At 39.4% G+C, this 16,946-nt stretch overlaps 2 protein-coding genes across 5 annotated transcripts in view; both read right to left on the reverse strand.

Moving 5' to 3' along the window:
* Positions 1 to 1,037: 1,037 nt before the first annotated feature.
* On the reverse strand, positions 1,038 to 13,375 carry galnt6 (UDP-N-acetyl-alpha-D-galactosamine:polypeptide N-acetylgalactosaminyltransferase 6 (GalNAc-T6)). Its single transcript, XM_077514002.1, has 10 exons — positions 11,609 to 13,375; positions 10,012 to 10,184; positions 7,790 to 7,939; positions 6,100 to 6,334; positions 5,869 to 5,986; positions 4,352 to 4,552; positions 2,891 to 3,022; positions 2,724 to 2,825; positions 1,666 to 1,824; positions 1,038 to 1,572 (listed from the first exon to the last, which is right to left on the reverse strand). The coding sequence occupies exons 1-10, from the start codon at positions 12,067 to 12,069 to the stop codon at positions 1,459 to 1,461; spliced, it is 1,845 nt and encodes a 614-aa protein (XP_077370128.1). The 5' UTR covers positions 12,070 to 13,375; the 3' UTR covers positions 1,038 to 1,458.
* A 1,183-nt stretch (positions 13,376 to 14,558) lies between these two features.
* LOC144014282 (adenylate cyclase type 6-like) overlaps positions 14,559 to 16,946 on the reverse strand; it is an 82,814-nt gene continuing 80,426 nt past the window's right edge. For all 4 annotated transcript variants that reach the window (XM_077514001.1, XM_077513998.1, XM_077513999.1 and 1 more), the window contains one exon: positions 14,559 to 15,798. In XM_077514001.1, the coding sequence (XP_077370127.1) occupies positions 15,670 to 15,798 (129 nt within the window). In that variant the 3' untranslated portion in view covers positions 14,559 to 15,669. The remainder of the gene's footprint in view (positions 15,799 to 16,946) is intronic.

The following is a 16,946-nucleotide window of genomic DNA, read 5'->3' on the forward strand; positions in this document are numbered from 1 at the left end:
ATAGTAGTTGAAACCTCAGATATACGATTGTCCAGGGCATTACACACATCGGACCTGATTGTGTTCACCTCCGTCCGCAGCAATGCTATAGCGGCTAGCACAGGGCCATCCCCCGAGGGCTCAATCTCCACCGGTGGCAGCGGCGACTCTGGATCCGAGGAGGCGTCTGGGCCTGCATCCGGCACTCCGGTCTTTTTAGTTTTTGGTTTACCCATTTTTTAAACTCACTCCGACTCTTGTTCACACGAATCACGTTATCACTATAGTCACTTAAGCCAAGTTTGAGTGGCGTTTCAAGCACTCAGGCAAAACTTTTAAGCACAAATTTGGCGAGCTACATCGAGGCACGTCTTCACTCCTCCATAGCTCACTCCCTCCCCCAGTGTTCTTGATCTCAATGTTAAATACAAACCAACAAGATAATCAGTGTCCTGTTGCGAAGGTTTTTTTTTTTTTTAATAACTTATCTCCAGAGATGGGAAAAGTACTGACATTCTGTACTTGAGTAAAAGTACAATTACTTGCAAAAAAAACATGACTCATTCAAACAATTACTCGAGTAAAAGTAAAAAAGTACAGGCTGTAAAATGTACTTCAAAAATAAAAGTAAAAAGTATTTTTTACCGGATGTTTCCTCCTCATGTCACACAATTTAAAGACAATTCAATTTAAAAGATCATCACTTAACAAATCCTTAAAACTGACTAAATCGCCTCATGATGCCCTTGCAACATTTTTTTACTCCTCTAGATGGTGCCCTTGGTTTAATAATGCAATGGAAATTAAGTTTTCATAACTTGCCTTAAATACAAGTATAAATAATATGCTTAATGATGTTTGCAGGAGGAAACGTATGCCCCATTGCGTCATCTCATAGGTTGAGATGGAGCCTATCACAAGCGGATATGTCGGAGACCGCATGTAACGCTTCATATGATTGGCCGTAATGGCCGAGCCAGGAACACGGAAGGGCAAAAGCTGCCGTCACTTTTAAATCGTTGTCATGCACGTCAAACAAAAGTAACGAGTAACGACCCTCTGTTTTGAAAATGTATTAAGGAAAAAGTACAGATACTGTTTTTAAAAAGTAATGGATAAAAGTAAAAAGTATTCTAAAAAAATAAATACTCGGTGAATTACAAAGTACAGTAACAAAGTAGGCTATTTGTACTTTGTTACTTCACATCTCTGCTTATCTCGTTATTTTGCTTAATACTCATCGTCCCCGTCACCACCACCCGCTTCACCATCACCGGAGGAAGTCCAAAGTGTAAAAATCACGTCAAAACAGACACGCCGATCCTAGTCCGTGAGACTTGAGCATCGGATGTCAGTGCCCACATTGCCACATTGATGATGTCACCTTCAAGCCATCCAAAGCCGACTTCCCACCTGTGGATCTACGCGAGTCTGTCTTTGTGCTAAAACCTCGTCTGCCCCAAATGGGGCCAAAGGACGTCAGCCGAAGCTCCAGTGCTGGAAGTCGTTCCAAGCGTTACACGTGTCCATCTGAATGATGTCGTTTGTCAGTTGCAAACATTTCCCGCTGATGGGATTCTTCAGCAGGTGTTCCTGAAGAGGCGAGAACAGAGAGAGAGAAAAAAAAAGCATTGTCGAGCTGCATCACGCCAGCTTTTTGGCCCAAACAGGAAGTAGCAAACGGACCTGTGTGAAGACCCACTCCTGGTCTGGTGACGGCTTGGAGTCTGCTCCTTTCAGCGCGCACGGCTCTATCTTCACCCTCTCGGGATGAGGCGTCGCCTGCAGGCATAACTGCTTGCCGATATTGTGACGCAGCTCCTTGTCAGCCGTGTACTCAAAATACTGGAAATGACCACAGAAACGACCTTCATTCCACAGTGGTGACAGCTGACCCAGATAAAATAATTCCAAAGTTGATTTTTTTTTTTTTCAGCTATCTGTATTTTGCTTGAGTATTTAGTCTTCAATTTCGTCGACCACTTTTTACTTTTAATTCTTACATTGGCATTTGAACACAGATAGCTGTACGGCGTTTATTTTTTTCATTTTTTTAATGCTTTGAAGAATTTAAATTTATCAGTATATAGAGCTGTCAAATGATTATTTTCTTTAATCAGATTAATCATGTCTTAGAATTTTGAATAATCACAATTAATCGCTTAAATAAGAAGGCTTTTTTATCAACATTTTTTTGCACACCAAATTTGAAGAGCAACTGTTTTATGTGTTACACATAAACACACATACTGCATTTGTAGAGACAGGGGTCAAGTTGTATTTTACAATCTTAAATATGTACAGAATTTCACAAGTTACTTCATGTTAAAGATTAGATAACTCTTAATATGAAAAGAAAAATGCAATGATCTGTCACCGTCTACAAATTCCATCTATGCCATCTAGTGGCAGAAAAAATTACCTCAACCCAAATCAATATCCCACTCATTTTTACAAGCACATTACATTTTTAATTTTAACTCAATTGTATGAATTATTATGAAAGGACTATCAATGACAAAAAGATGCAGGCGTATTTCTGTTTAACCTTTTTTTCCTACTTTTATGTGAACAAGATTATGAAAACTTTGACAAAAAAAATATTGTACATTTTATTCTACATTTAGAACAGATATAGAATTTGCAATTAATCGTGAGTTAACTATTGAAGTCATGCAATTAATTCCGATTAAAAATCTTAATCGCCTGACACCCCTAATATATATATAGTCCAAGTACTGTACCTGGTTGCCTCCCTGGTTGTGACAGCTGTATATGATAACAGGTTTCCCTACTGCATTCCTTTCTCCAGCGTCCAGGCACTTGTTAGATCCGGCATTCCTTATCTGGAAGCAAACAACAAATGTTTGCGCTACATCCACGTGGAGCAATAAAGACAAAAGTGACTTACTGCTCCGTATTGTAATGGATTGACCTCAGGAATGTACATCTCTGGGCAGACGGTCTTTAGGTACCAAGAGAAGTTCTTGCAGTGTAAGTTATCTCTCAGTTTGACACGATGGGAGACGTTCCCGTAGGAGTGCTATGAACGGAAATACTTTTAAAAAACATTTCAATTCAATATTTTTTCTATAGTGCCAATTCACAAGACAAGTCATCTCAAGGCACTCACAAAAGCAGTCACATTTCTTTACTCTTTCCACATTTACAAATTCAAATCGTTCCATACCCTATCAGAATATTTTTTGTTCTGAAATATATCAAAATAATGAAGGCAATTCTGACAAAAGGCAGTCCTCTCTGAGGTGTACAAACATTTTTTTTTGACTAATTGCTTGGTTTGTCCTTTGCCACACTATCCACTATGCAGACCAACAGGCATGTGCCAATGTTATTATAATCATCACAAAAATAAAATAAAGAAAACGAGAATTGGGGGAAAAAAAAATTGTTAACTGAAATATGACAATAACTGCCTGTTTTACAATAGCTATCAAGTTTGCTGACGTGACATGCTGCCAATTGGGCCACGCCCACCAGCATGATGATGACCGATGTGGCAAAAGAACTGCGGTAAAAGTCGAAGTTAAGTACTCCATGTTACACATAAACAAAAAAAAAACAAAAAAACAAATCTAACACTAAAACAAAGAAAACCTAAAGCAAAACTAATCATTTCTGGAAAAAATAAAAACAACACTAGCGAAAGTGCTTTAAAATTAATTAAAACTTTGACTTTCGTGGCAAAGTTTGGTCGGTTGACAGAACTGGATAAAAAAAAAAAAAAGATTAGAAAAGCATGTACAAATGTATTTGCAATAGGTTTAAATGTGTTGGCACATATGTTCAAACATATTTTCAAATATGTTTGAATATATTTAAACACATTTAACATTTCGACAAAGTGCATTTGAGAATATATGCAAATGCATTGAAGCGTATTTGAATATGTTCAAACATATTTGCAAGTACGTTCAAACGTACTTGCAAATATGTTTGAGACTATTTAAATATGTTTAAATGTATTTGCAAGTAAGTTCAAATGTATTTGCCAATATGTTCAAACATACTTGCAAATAGGTTTAAACAATTAATAAATATGTTTCAATGTATTTGCATCTAGGTTCGAACTAATCTGCCAGTCACGCCCAATTGGCAGTTCCACACTTTTGTAATAGCTAGACTGCACACCTAAACAAAATAAGCGTAGAAGCCTTTTGGATGAAAGTAAAACGTCTTCAACAAATGAGTAAAGTCCAGTTGCCTCCACGACCTGCATAACTGAGAATCTACAGTGTAGATTCTCAATCTGGAAGCATGTCTGTGTAGATTCTACACAGACATGCTTCCAGATGCACTCTATGGAGCAGGCCAAGTAGCTCCTCCCACATGAAGAAATTGTGTTTGTCACCTCACTGGCCATGATGCTGGCCCGATTGTTGCGACGGTAGAAGAGCGCTTTGTAGTCGTCCAGCCAGACCTCGGCCAGCCGCACTTGGTTGCGAACGATGACGTCGGTGCCTTTGGGGAAAGTGTGCGGACTCTTGGTACGGAAGACGTGGCCCACCACGGAACAAGGAAGGATCTCCAGCTGACCGCCGCACTGCCACACCTGGACAAGAACACAATTTCAAATCCGATTCAACACATCAAACCCAGACAGAGAGGAATCATCTCCGAACCCGAACCAGTACTCCCTCGTCAAGATGGCGAGTTGGCCATTTTGTAGTGCTGTTGAAATGTGTCGTGACAGGTTTGTGAGAGGAAAAACCCACACAAGCGCGTGCATTACTTGCAAGCTACAGACAGGAAGACCGGAGCTTGATTTCAACCCAAAATTTCAGAACCGTGAGGCAGGTGCACTAATCATGAGGGCACCATGTTGCCCTAGCTGAAATATCACAAGTACAATGCATGAAACTAGTGCTGTCACTATCAAATATTTTTTTAATCGATTCACCTATCAATTATTCTATCGATTAATCAGATTCAATTTATTTTTACAATAAAGTGTATTACAAAAGCATTTTCCCCCCGTCTGCTGTTTATTAACCACTGATGGATGGTTATTTCGTACTTTGTTTTCGTATTGTGATAAAAAAAAAAAAAAAAAAAAAAAAGGGCGGGGGAGGAGGGCTTGATGTTGTACTACGTTATCGGTTCGTCCATTGTTTTCCAAAATAAAAACAGATGGTTGCAAAGGTCTTGTTTTGATGAAACAGAAGAAAATCAGTCTTCTTTCATGAAGGACTACAAAAATCAGTGAACAATTACTGCTGATATGCTGAAATCAGGCATTGGGACAATTTTAAATTAAAAAATGGCTCCAAACAATTACTCGATAATTAAAATAGTTGTTGATTAATTTGATAATCGATTACTTGTCGATTAATTGATTAACTCTTTGAACGAACGCCGTCGACGGAAATTCCCGTTTAAAAAAATAAAATGTTTATCTTAGCAACAATATTCCCTCTATAATGTGCGCGTCAGCATTTTCACACTTCTATCACCTTCTCAATGCACAGCACAACATTTAAAAAAAAAAAATCAAATATGAAAACTGTTGCAACATGACCTGGCTGATCTCTTACTTTGCTACCACCTGCTGGCCGTTTTTTGTAATAACTACCATTGCTTTAAGCCACCTCTTCATGTCAGACACTGCATCAAAGCCTTCTGCATGCTCTTGCATGAAAAAAAATAAATAAAAGTTTTTTGGGAGGGAAGGACAAAATATATGTTTTTGGGATTGAATGAGTTAATTTTGACCGTTCTACGGGAAACATAGTAAAATTAGGGATACGCTATGTGTCTTATTTTATCTAGCATATAGTTTGCAAAATATTTATTAAAAAAATTCACAATGTGCAAGGTAACATTTGTAAAAACAAAATGGGGGGTGGAAAAAAAACAAACAAGACTGACCCGGAAGGACATCTCCAAATTCTCGCCACCCCAAATTTCCATCTGGTCATCATATGCTCCGATGTGTTCAAAGTAGCTTTTTGATATGGAAAAGAGACCTCCGGCAAACGTGGGTGTTCTGAAACGTTGAAAGATAAAAAGAATACATAATTAAAAAGCCAGTACTTACTTGCAGTGATCTGTAATTTTGCCATTTTGAGATTTTGTACTTTTGTTACTTTTCCTGCTTACTTGATAGGATGGGTTTCGTTGTTGCGCAAGGCCAAGATGTTGGCGGGGATGCCATCCCAGATAAAGGTCAAGGCCCAGTCGAAGGAGCCTCGGTTGCTGTAATGCTGGCTGGCTGAAGGCTTCTTGACTTTGAAGTTGTCCAAGTCGATGGTGGTTATGCGCGGACTGACCACCGCGCTGGGTTCTTGTGCAATCCGGCTCATGAGTGGCTCCAGCCAACCAGGGAAGCACTCGCCTAAAAAAAAAAAAAAATAAAAAAAAAAAAATAAAAAAATTTAAAAAAAGTACACCAAATCAGAATTGTTTGTCTCGACTGAGTCCATTCACTATTCAGATGCAAGGCATTCATTCTTTTATTTAACCAGGTAAGAAACTCATTGAGAATTAAAACTCACACAAGGCAAATCAAGAGTGCTTTATAGAGGCAAAAGAAATAATGATTAAGATGAAATGCAATGATAAACGTTTAGAGAACATCATTTTAAAAAAAAAAGAAAGAGACAACATCATTTAAAAAAAGCAGGATAAAACAAAAACACCTTGCTTGATTATCAAGTACGAATCACAAAATGAAAACAAGATGTGTTTTTTTTTAACCTATAAGAAGCAGTGAACAATTTTGAATGTAGCTACAGTTTAAGCAGCTGTCAGTTGTGCTGTCAAACGATACATTTTTTTAAATCACATCTTAGAATTTTGTTTCATCGCTTAATTAAAAAGGCTTTTTTTTTAATCAACATTTTTTGCCCACCCAATTTGACGAGCACCTGCTATTTCTTTTGACATTTAATGTTATGAGGACGTCTTCAAACATTTTAAGTCAATCACTTGCATAATTTAAAATGAAAAAAAAAATGACCCCAATATTTTAAAATGAACACATTCTGAATGTCATACATAAACATTTATTAAAGGCTTTACTTTAATGCATGCACTTATGTTTATTGCTCAAACACAATCTGTGCTATCTTTAACGTAACCGATCCGCTCTCAAGTTAAAGGATCATCTGCAGTCAAAAGTAATAGTGTGATTAATATCTGCGTTAATACATGATTAATGTGATAATTTTTTTGCGGTTAAGTAGTTAACGCTTTCACTTTGACAGCATTAAAATAAATATTTGTTTGCTTCTGACAGATTCCTGACACACTTAATAGGCTGTAGTGCTCGATTGTTAAAAAACAAACAAACAAACAAACAAACAAACAAACAAAAACCTCGAAACCTCGATGTAACTAGGGGCGTGAAAACCAAATAAAAAGAGAGGGTGAGGAGGGGATTTTTTTTTTTTTTTAGAGAATGCAGTAGTGAATTGTATCAGTCAGTTCCTCTCCTCACGAGCCTTGAACTGAGTGTCTTCTCTCCTTTTTGTGTCATGTTTAATAAATGTCAAACAGGTAAACCTGACAAATATTATTTTAAAAAGTCGTGAACTTGGTCACTTTCTTACTTGTGACTGCCACCTTTGGCCTAAAGTGTAACTGCAGCATCTGTGTAAGCTCGTGTATGGCGCCAACCCATCAAGAAACTGTGGCATGTTTGGGGCGAAAACCACACTGAAGGGAAGATAAAAGCTGATAGGTGCAGTCTTAAAAAAAAAATTGTGTCCAAAACGTGTACATGCTTACTGTGTTGTTGATCTACCGTGCTACAGAACTACTGACCGTTGTGTGTTATGTGCAAGCTTACAGTGCGCATCAAGGAAGGTGAGCACTTGGCCTTGTGCGACGCTGGCGCCCAGCAGTCGGGCTGCGACCAGTCCCTTCCTCTCCTGCTGCCTCATCACTCGGACTATCTTCAGATCGCGGACAAACTCCACCAGTTGGCTCTGCAGGTACTCTTCGGGGAAGGCAAATATTTTGCATTAGAAAATCGTACGATACAATTTAACACCTCCAAAAATTTACTTACTGCAATGTTTTTTTTTTTTTTACAGCAGGTAGAAAAATACTTTTTAATGGTATTAATATTACATGAAAAATAAAGAAGTTATCAAATTAATTCTGGACAAAAAAAAATTAACGTTTCACTGCTGAAAATTGTTCAATGAGTCAAGTATCCCTTTAAGTAAGGGTGTGGGATGACGTGGCATAGGATTGCACATACCATGACTGGTAAAAGATAAATGATTTGTTGTAAAAATGCAGACCTTGAAGCTAACATTTGAGGAACACAAATACAATAAATAATTTTAAAATATAGCTTTTCAATCACCCCATGTTGACACTGTGCCCTTAAGATTCTCATTAACTCCCGAAAACGTATAAATATGTTCTATTTTTAATGCAGCAACTCCCAAAGACGTATTTGTACTTTTTTTTGTTTTCTTTTTAATGCTATGCAGATTTGTGAATAATGGTGAAACTTAGCTATATTCTAATTCTAATTGCTGCAAAACGGATATATACTATACTATAATATACTTTTTGTTCCTGATGAAAGAAGAGACTGTAATCTTTCTTTTGGTAGGTTCCATGTTTTTATAGCAATAGAACAATATTCTTTGGGCCTTGCAAAATCAGTCAAAATCCACTGAAACAGCCGGGAGCGAAGTGGGTTGCTTCTGTGAAAATGGCTGCGAGTGAATGGGTTAAGCTCTCAGTGTGGAATGTGGGCCTGTTTATTTGAATACAAAGCTATTAATTATTCTGTTGCATGAATGGCAATGTGGAAACACAGGTTAGTTGGACCTTCTGCGGTCGAATGGAAGCCCATCCAATTGCCGTGCCTGCCGCTATATGACACGTCACTAGCATATGTAGATAGATAACAAAGACATTATTTGTAGTAGATAAATTGTCATTTTGGGGCCATTGAAGTAAAATTGTATTATTGTTGAGTGACTGATGATCAGTCAAAAGCAAACTAATTGGCTGCTATCCACTGTGTTGGGTGTGGTAACAATTATGGGCGTCATTTACTCGTGAAAGTGTGTCAAGTGCCAGTGAAAAAAAAGTTAGCATAAGAGCTAGCTTAATTAGGAAGCTAGCTAACTAGCTTGCTAGCTTCGGGTATCAACATTTTCATTTCTAAAAAAGGACCACTCAGTCCAGCCTTGACATATAGTAGTGAAAGTCTACTCAATGATGCCACATATTATAACTATTTTACGTATGCCTCTGTATGGGGAGAAAATAAAATATAATAAAATATAATAAAATATAATATTATATATATATATATATATATATATATATATATATATATATATATAATATAAAAACATGACTCTTGAAAATATAATAAATATAAAATATAAAAACATAACTCTTGAAAAAAAAAAGTATAATGACATGAATAATTAATCAACAACTATTTTAATAATAGCGTAATCGTTTGGAGCCATTTTTTTATGTAAAATTGTCCAAATCTTCTGATTACAGCATATCACCAGTAATTGTTCACTGATTTTTGTAGTCCTTCATGAAAGAAGACTGATTATCATCTGTGTTAAATCAAAATAAGACATTTACAAACATCTGTTGTTACTTTTGGAAAACAACGACCAAACTGCTAACATAGTACAACATCAATCCCCCTTTAAAATAAAATAAAATCACTATACAAACACGAAATGAACACCAATCACTGGTTAATAAACAGTAAACAGGGGGAAAAATATGTTTTTTTTAAATACACTTTAATGCAAAATTAATTAATCAATTGAATAACTGATTAATCGATTCTAAAAATATTTGATAGTGACAGCACTAAACCTGCATGCTCCAGTTTGTGAGTCCACAGCGTTACGAATGAGCTAAAGTCAATCCCAGTCGATCCTATGTACGTATTTATTATAATTTAGATTTTTTTTTTTCCCAGGTGGAAGCGTGAAGGAGGATCTGTAAACGGCCGTGACTGAATGATTAAAAACGCTGTTTTCTTGTTGTTGACATTTACTGGTGTCTCACCTTCAGTACTGGCATCGTCCACCAGGATGATTTCCTTGAGCAAGATGGCAGGAGACGTGTACAAGACGCTGTACACCGTTCGCAGCAGCGTGGACCAGGCCTCGTTGTGGAACACGATGATCACGCTGGTGTCGGGCAGCGGAGGACAGCGCAAGAAATTCTGGGCCAAGCACCTGAGCACGTGTGGCACATGTTAACATTTGATCCATTGTAATCACAAACAGCGCATGTGTGGGTTAATAGACCCCATCAATCAGTTGGCTTAATGTTAGCATACCAACTGGCAACTTTTCTGATTCTACTGCAGTTGTATTATACAGTGTCATGACTTGGGTCATGCAAGGGTTATGCTTACTGTCATGACTAGGGTCATGCAAGGGTTATGCTTGGGTCATGCAATGGTTATGTTTGGGTCATGACCGTGAGGTCAAGTGTCTGATCAGATAATTCCATGTCAGTCCTGTTTCCAACATGTCTAGCCACAGCCAATCAGATTGATTCACTGTCTATATAAGCTTGACTGAGAAGTGTGTGTTTTTGTCGGATTATTACGTCTGTTCCTCTGCGCAACTCCACCGGCCAAGTTAGCTTAGCTTCTCGTGATTCTTGGTGCATTCTCGTTGTTTCTCATATAGTCAAGCTTGTTCTATGCCTCTCGATGTTATGCGAATAAAGTGTTACACTCTTATTTGTGTCTGCGTTTTTGGGATCCAACTCCAGAACATAACATACAGGGAGTCCTCGAGTTAAGGCACAATCAACCTAAGGCGTTTCGACTTTACAATGGCCATTTTGGCCCCGACCACCATTTTGGCTCCTCGTCCGGCATATAGACCGCAGTGTTTTTCCCCTGCGCTATTTAGCCCTTAGTTAGTGCTAGCGCTTGTGCACTTGTGGGAGTATCTTGGGCTTTTTCGCCCTCTTTTTCCCCCCACATCATGGCCCCAAAGAAGAAAGTTACGTCTTCTATCAATGTTTTTTTTTTTTTTTTTTTTTTGCCAAAAGAAAATCAATTACCATGGCAACGAAAAAGATCACAGAAAGGAGAGACACCGACGAAAATCGGCAGACGGGCTTCAGTCGTACAGCATCTTATTTTGTTTAAATTTTAATGTATTTTAGATTTTTTTTTTTTTATGTTAATATTGACTTTAATTGGGAAATTCGAACAGAACGCCGACGTAACTCGAGGACTCCCTGTAATCAGTTGTATTCTACAGTTCAATGAATTATTAAGCATGTCAGCTCAGCATCACACAAACGACAGAAATGTCCTTGTTAGAATTAGAAATGCCATAGTAAAAGGCAGATAAAGGCATTATTCTTAGGTATCAGGTACTCATGGAGACTGCCGATACCAGCCATGATACTTAAATAAAATTTTGTCGCTACATTGTGGCATTCTGACACATCATCTGCGTCGCAAAGGAATGTTTTGTTCACAATATTTTGCCCATGTGTTAAATGAAATGTATATCAAAGTCAGAGTGGATACTCGTATAGATATCGGTCTGAAAAGGTCTGCTGCACCTGTCAATGATTGATCAGCCTGAGAAAAGCCTCATGTTATAAGGGTCATAAAAAAATCACATCTTACTCTGGAGGCCGAGTGTCGTCGCCGAGGCTCCTGCCCAGCGAGATACGGTCGCTGGCAAACTGGTTGAAGCAATGCTTGGTCATGCCGTCCTCCTTCTCTTTGGCCTCCTCGGGAGACAGATCGTTCCTTTCAAAGGCATCCCCGTTTGCGCCGGGCGCATTGGGGTCCTGAGACGGTCTCTCGAGGTGAGGCTCAAACTCATCCTTGCCGTAGACGCCGAGGGGGCAAGGGAAGCTCTCTGAATGGTCGGGAACGGGTATCTGGAAGCCAAGGTTTTTGGCGGCCTCTCGCACCAGGATCATCATCTTGTCCTTGCTCGCCACCTGCTCCCAGAGCCTGGGGTCGGCGGCGAACGAGCCATCCGGGACCTTCTGGAGCAACACTAAGGCCACCATGAAGATAGTCCCCCCGAGGACGGCCAGTTTGAGGGGGGACATCCGGCGCCGGGGTAACAGACGCATGCTTCAGGAGCGCAGGCAGGCTCGAGGTGGAGTGCGAATGTGTCAAGTGATTTGAGGAAGTGCTAGCAAATGAGTCATCGAGGAGACATTTGCTCAAAGCGACTCCCTTCGGGTGTCACAAGCAGCCAGCAGGTTCACCTAACACCACACCTGCCCTCCCCAGGACCCACGTGACAGCAGATGGGCCGGCTCCAGCTCACTCCCACGTCAGTGAACCGCCCGCCCCTCCAGGACCTCCCCAGTTCAGTTGACATGCGAGGCGGAACCAGTACTTCTACTTCAAGCAAAGCAAGACCTGTTTCCTGGATGCCGAAACAGGATCTAAAGTGCTGCAATGGTGGCTGGCTAAAGTGAACACGGAAACTCACTCTCACTCTTGGCCATCATTTATTTACTCCTGTGTCATTCAAAGAGGGCCACTGACAAGCTTTGAGTAACACACTACAATCGTGTTTCCTCCATAAAAAAAAGATACCTGGAAAGACAGACACAAAATGGCAGAATAAGTAGGGATCAATGTAATCCATTTTCTAAACTGCTTCCCCATTAGAGTCACAGAAAATGTTTGATTTTACTAAAAAAAAAAAAAAAAAAAGGTTAAATGACTAAACCAATTGACAAGGGTTTCAATTATTTATATTAAGTATTGATCCTATTCATGCTAGCAGTTGTTCTGCTAATAGCAAGTTTTGTCAATTCCAAACATCCGGGTATTTCTGATATTTAAGCAATGCAAATCCAAATGCATCCTTTACAAGGTGAAAACAAACGTCGTATTGTATTGCTTTTGCCTGTGACTAGCATACAACCCAAACAGAATAGTCAAATGATGACATTTCATCACATTTGAAATAAAAAAATCAAACTACAATAAACCAAAGTCCAGTGCTTTTCGATGAGCGGAGAGCGCTGCCTATTGATGCTAGCAGTTGTCATGCTAACAAATAGCAATAAACTTAAGTATAGAAACAGCAAAAGCAGAATTGATGAAATGCTAATATGCTAATATGCTCCTAACCTAACAAGGATTCATTATGAACTGATGTTGGGACCCAAAAGTGAGTCGCAGACAGCTTAATAAATAAATAAATAAATAAATAAATCCATGTAGGCCTATTCAGATTTTAACAGAGCAGTACTGAGACACACCAATTTCCCCAAAAAGAACAGATTGGGTAAGCGTCATGAAATGTTTCTAGTAGTCACGACAAGCTACTATGTAAACGCAATGTAGTGAATCTCAAAATGTAACAATGTACATGTATATTATTCAGAGCCTAAATCAGAATAAGTACGGAAAACTCCCTGCCACAATGTCATTATGACTCATTAACAGACAAATGACGATGCAAGACCAATGAATACATAATAATAAATAATTATAAAAGACAGCCAACGGCACTGAACTCACCGAGACATGAATGGTGCAAGCGCGCCGCCTGCTGGTTTAAACCTGAACATCCACTCACAGGTAATTACCACCCTGGCAAAAATGTGTAAATCCATTACGTATTAACATTGAAAATACGTATTTTTGTTAAATACATTAAGTGTGTGTGTTTTTCAACTAAGCATCTTCTTTCGTACAAATACATTGGTGAGTAAAGCAAAAACATGAAATATTTGGGAAATATATATATATGTGTGTGTATATATATATATATATATATATATATATATATATATATATATATATATATATATATATAAATCACTTTCATTCTTTCTGGAAAAAAAAAATATTCTCACCATCACTTTTTCAGTTCTCTTCTGATAGGAACTATGATGCACACCAAACATCCCAAAGCTTCTTTCTCCTTTCCATTTACTACTTAAATAATTGAGTTGCAATTTCACAGTTACCACTCCCTCGAGTACCATTTTTACTAGGAGTATTATCTTCAGATTCTGACTATTACGGCCAATTTCCAACTCAAGTTACACTGGTGTAACTCGTAGGCAGTATTGTGACCCGTTTTAGACTTTTTGATGGTTCTGACCAAGCCATTCCAAAATAAGATACTGCCTACGGGTATTGCAAGCGCTGATCCAAATAACAAAACAGATATCAGTATATTTTAAAAGGCACTTATGTTGCAAATTTGATGTACCCATGTTTCATTCATATTGTGAGGAAGTGTTATCGAATGTCAAACAAGCCAACGAGCGGCCTTTTACAAAGCCACACTTTTGTTATTCATATCACTTTGCCAACTCTGCATGGCGAATACAAGGACTTTTTTTCACAAGGGATTAGCAGGATTTTCTGAGGCTTAATTAATGTTCAGCATGGAGCGATGTGAGAACTTTTGCCACTGGCTGGACAGAAATGCATTATTCATGCACAAGCAATTCAACGTTCTCCATTGCACAGACCTCCTGAAACTGGAGATGGATTTATTTGGGGAAAACGAGAAGAGGAAGGCGTTCTCGACTTACTCAATCTGAGCGCTGGGTGCCACATGCAGCATGTCACTGAAGCAGTTGGACACTTTTCGTTTCATTTGATTTATTTTTAAACAGAAACTACAGTCGTGCTGTAGAAGTGCATCAACAGACAAGAAAGGGACACACAATTAAGGCAAAAAAAGAATCATTTGCTGCCGTCCTATCAGAGAAAAACGATGACTTGGGGGTATTTGGTTGACTTTTCAAGCAAAGGCGTCACCTTTTAAGGCAGAAATATTGTGGACCTCCTCCACGGAAAAGTCAGCTCCAAAACACTGCAGTGCACGTTACGGTACATAATTCATTTGCGGGAATCCCAAAGTGGCGCGTGTTCCTTCAGTGGTCATTTCATGTCAACATACATTCGACGGACTGTTTGGGTAAAATTGGTCCATTGCAACTTGGTTCACATCAAGGCAAAAAACAAAACAAAAACAAAAACGTCCCTGCATACGTGCTGTGTCCGAAATCTCTTGAAAAATATACTTTGAAATATTTTTGCTTGGAATGACATTGGCGTCAAAGTGGACATGATCCTCTTGCAATCAATCACCAGAAACGTCTGGAGATGAATCGAAAACCACGTCAACAAGAAAGCATGATGGCAAATAGAAAAAAGTCACAGTGAAAAGTTACAGTATGCCTTTTGGGAGGAAAAGTTCAGCAGTTCATTCACTCACTCACTCACTCACTCACTCACTCACTCACTCACTCATGCGCACACACACACACTCACGTCAAGCGTATTGTTTGCACGTGTTATCTGCTGTGATTTTGTGTGTGCCCCTTCAGTGACTTGACCACACAAACCCGATTCAATGAGCGTACTTGGGACAAAGTCTCAGTTTTGTTTGTTCTTTGGTCATTTTCCTCCTTCATCAATGTTTGTAGCTTATCCTTTGTACTGTACATCACTAAAAATCCTTCTGCACAAAATAAATTAAGAGTCCAGAGAAAATACTTGTACAGCTCATAAAAAACAAGCACACTCCCGTCCATCCTAAGGCAACTGGGCTTTGGGCTTTTGCGCTTGCTTGTGCAAAAAAAAAACAAAAAAAACAAGCCTTCAAACTCCACCAAGAGAATCTTGCGTGTGTGTGTGGGAGGTGGACAAGACACTGTCAGCATTTTCCAACCCTCTGAGGTCGGTGGTTAACTGCTGGGGGGGCCACTGGTCAGGAAGTAAGTGGTCATTTCGCCTTTGCCCTTCACCTTGACCAGTCCTCTGCAGTCCAGCTGGTAGCCGTTGTTGGCCAGCACGTGGTAGAGGTCCGTGGTCACCTGGGAAAGGATACACAAAACATGAGAACCCTATAGTTTATGATACTAAACATTATTACTAGAATAGTGCAAAAGTCCATTGAGGAAGCCCACCTGAGTGTGTCTTCCCTTCCCAGTGTGTGACCAATCAGTGCCCTCAGCCACTTGTTTTTCCCCTAGGTGTGTGTCTTTAGGTCATTAGTGTTGGTGTATTTAGTCTGTTGTGCTTGTCCTGTCAGTGTGGGTGCATTGATGGTGTTATGTGAGGCATGCTGGGTGTCTCATCTGTCAAGCCAAGCCAAGCCAAGCTACAGTCAAGTCAAGTCAAGTCACAGTCAAGTCAAGTCAAGTCAAGTCAAGTCAAGCCAAGCTACAGTCAAGCCAAGCCAAGCTACAGTCAAGCCAAGCTACAGTCAAGTCAAGCCAAGCTACAGTCATGTCAAGCCAAGCTACAGTCATCTCAAGTCAAGCTACAGTCACGTCATGTCAAGTCTAGCTACAGTCAAGTCTAGCTACAATCATGGCAAGTCTAACTACAGTCGCGTCAAGTCTAGCTACAGTCAAGTCAACCCAAGCTACAGTCAAGTCAAGCCAAGCCAAGCTACAGTCAAGTCAAGCCAAGCTACAGTCATGTCAAGCCAAGCTACAGTCATGTCAAGTCTAGCTACAGTCCCATCAAGTCTAGCTACAATCACGTCAAGTCTAACTACAGTCAAGTCTAGCTACAGTCAAGTCAAGTCTAGCCAGAGTCAAGTCTAGCTCCACATCATGTCAAGTCAAGTCTAGCTACAGTCAAGTCAAGTCTAGCTACAATCAAGTCTAGCTCCACATCATGTCAAGTCAAGTCTAGCTATAGTCAAGTCAAGTCTGGCTACAGTCAAGTCTAGCTACAGTCATGTCAAGTCCAGCTACAGTCAAGTCTAGCTACAATCATGGCAAGTCTAACTACAGTCGCGTCAAGTCTAGCTACAGTCAAGTCAAGCCAAGCCAAGCTACAGTCATGTCAAGCCAAGCTACAGTCATGTCAAGTCAAGTCTAGCTACAGTCCAGTCTAGCTACAATCATGTCAAGTCTAACTACAGTCACGTCAAGTCTAGCTACAGTCAAGTCAAGCCAAGCTACAGTCAAGTCAAGCCAAGCTACAGTCAAGTCAAGCTACAGTCAAGCGA

This window comes from Festucalex cinctus, chromosome 2 (assembly GCF_051991245.1).
Source record: "Festucalex cinctus isolate MCC-2025b chromosome 2, RoL_Fcin_1.0, whole genome shotgun sequence".
Lineage (NCBI taxonomy): Eukaryota > Metazoa > Chordata > Actinopteri > Syngnathiformes > Syngnathidae > Festucalex > Festucalex cinctus.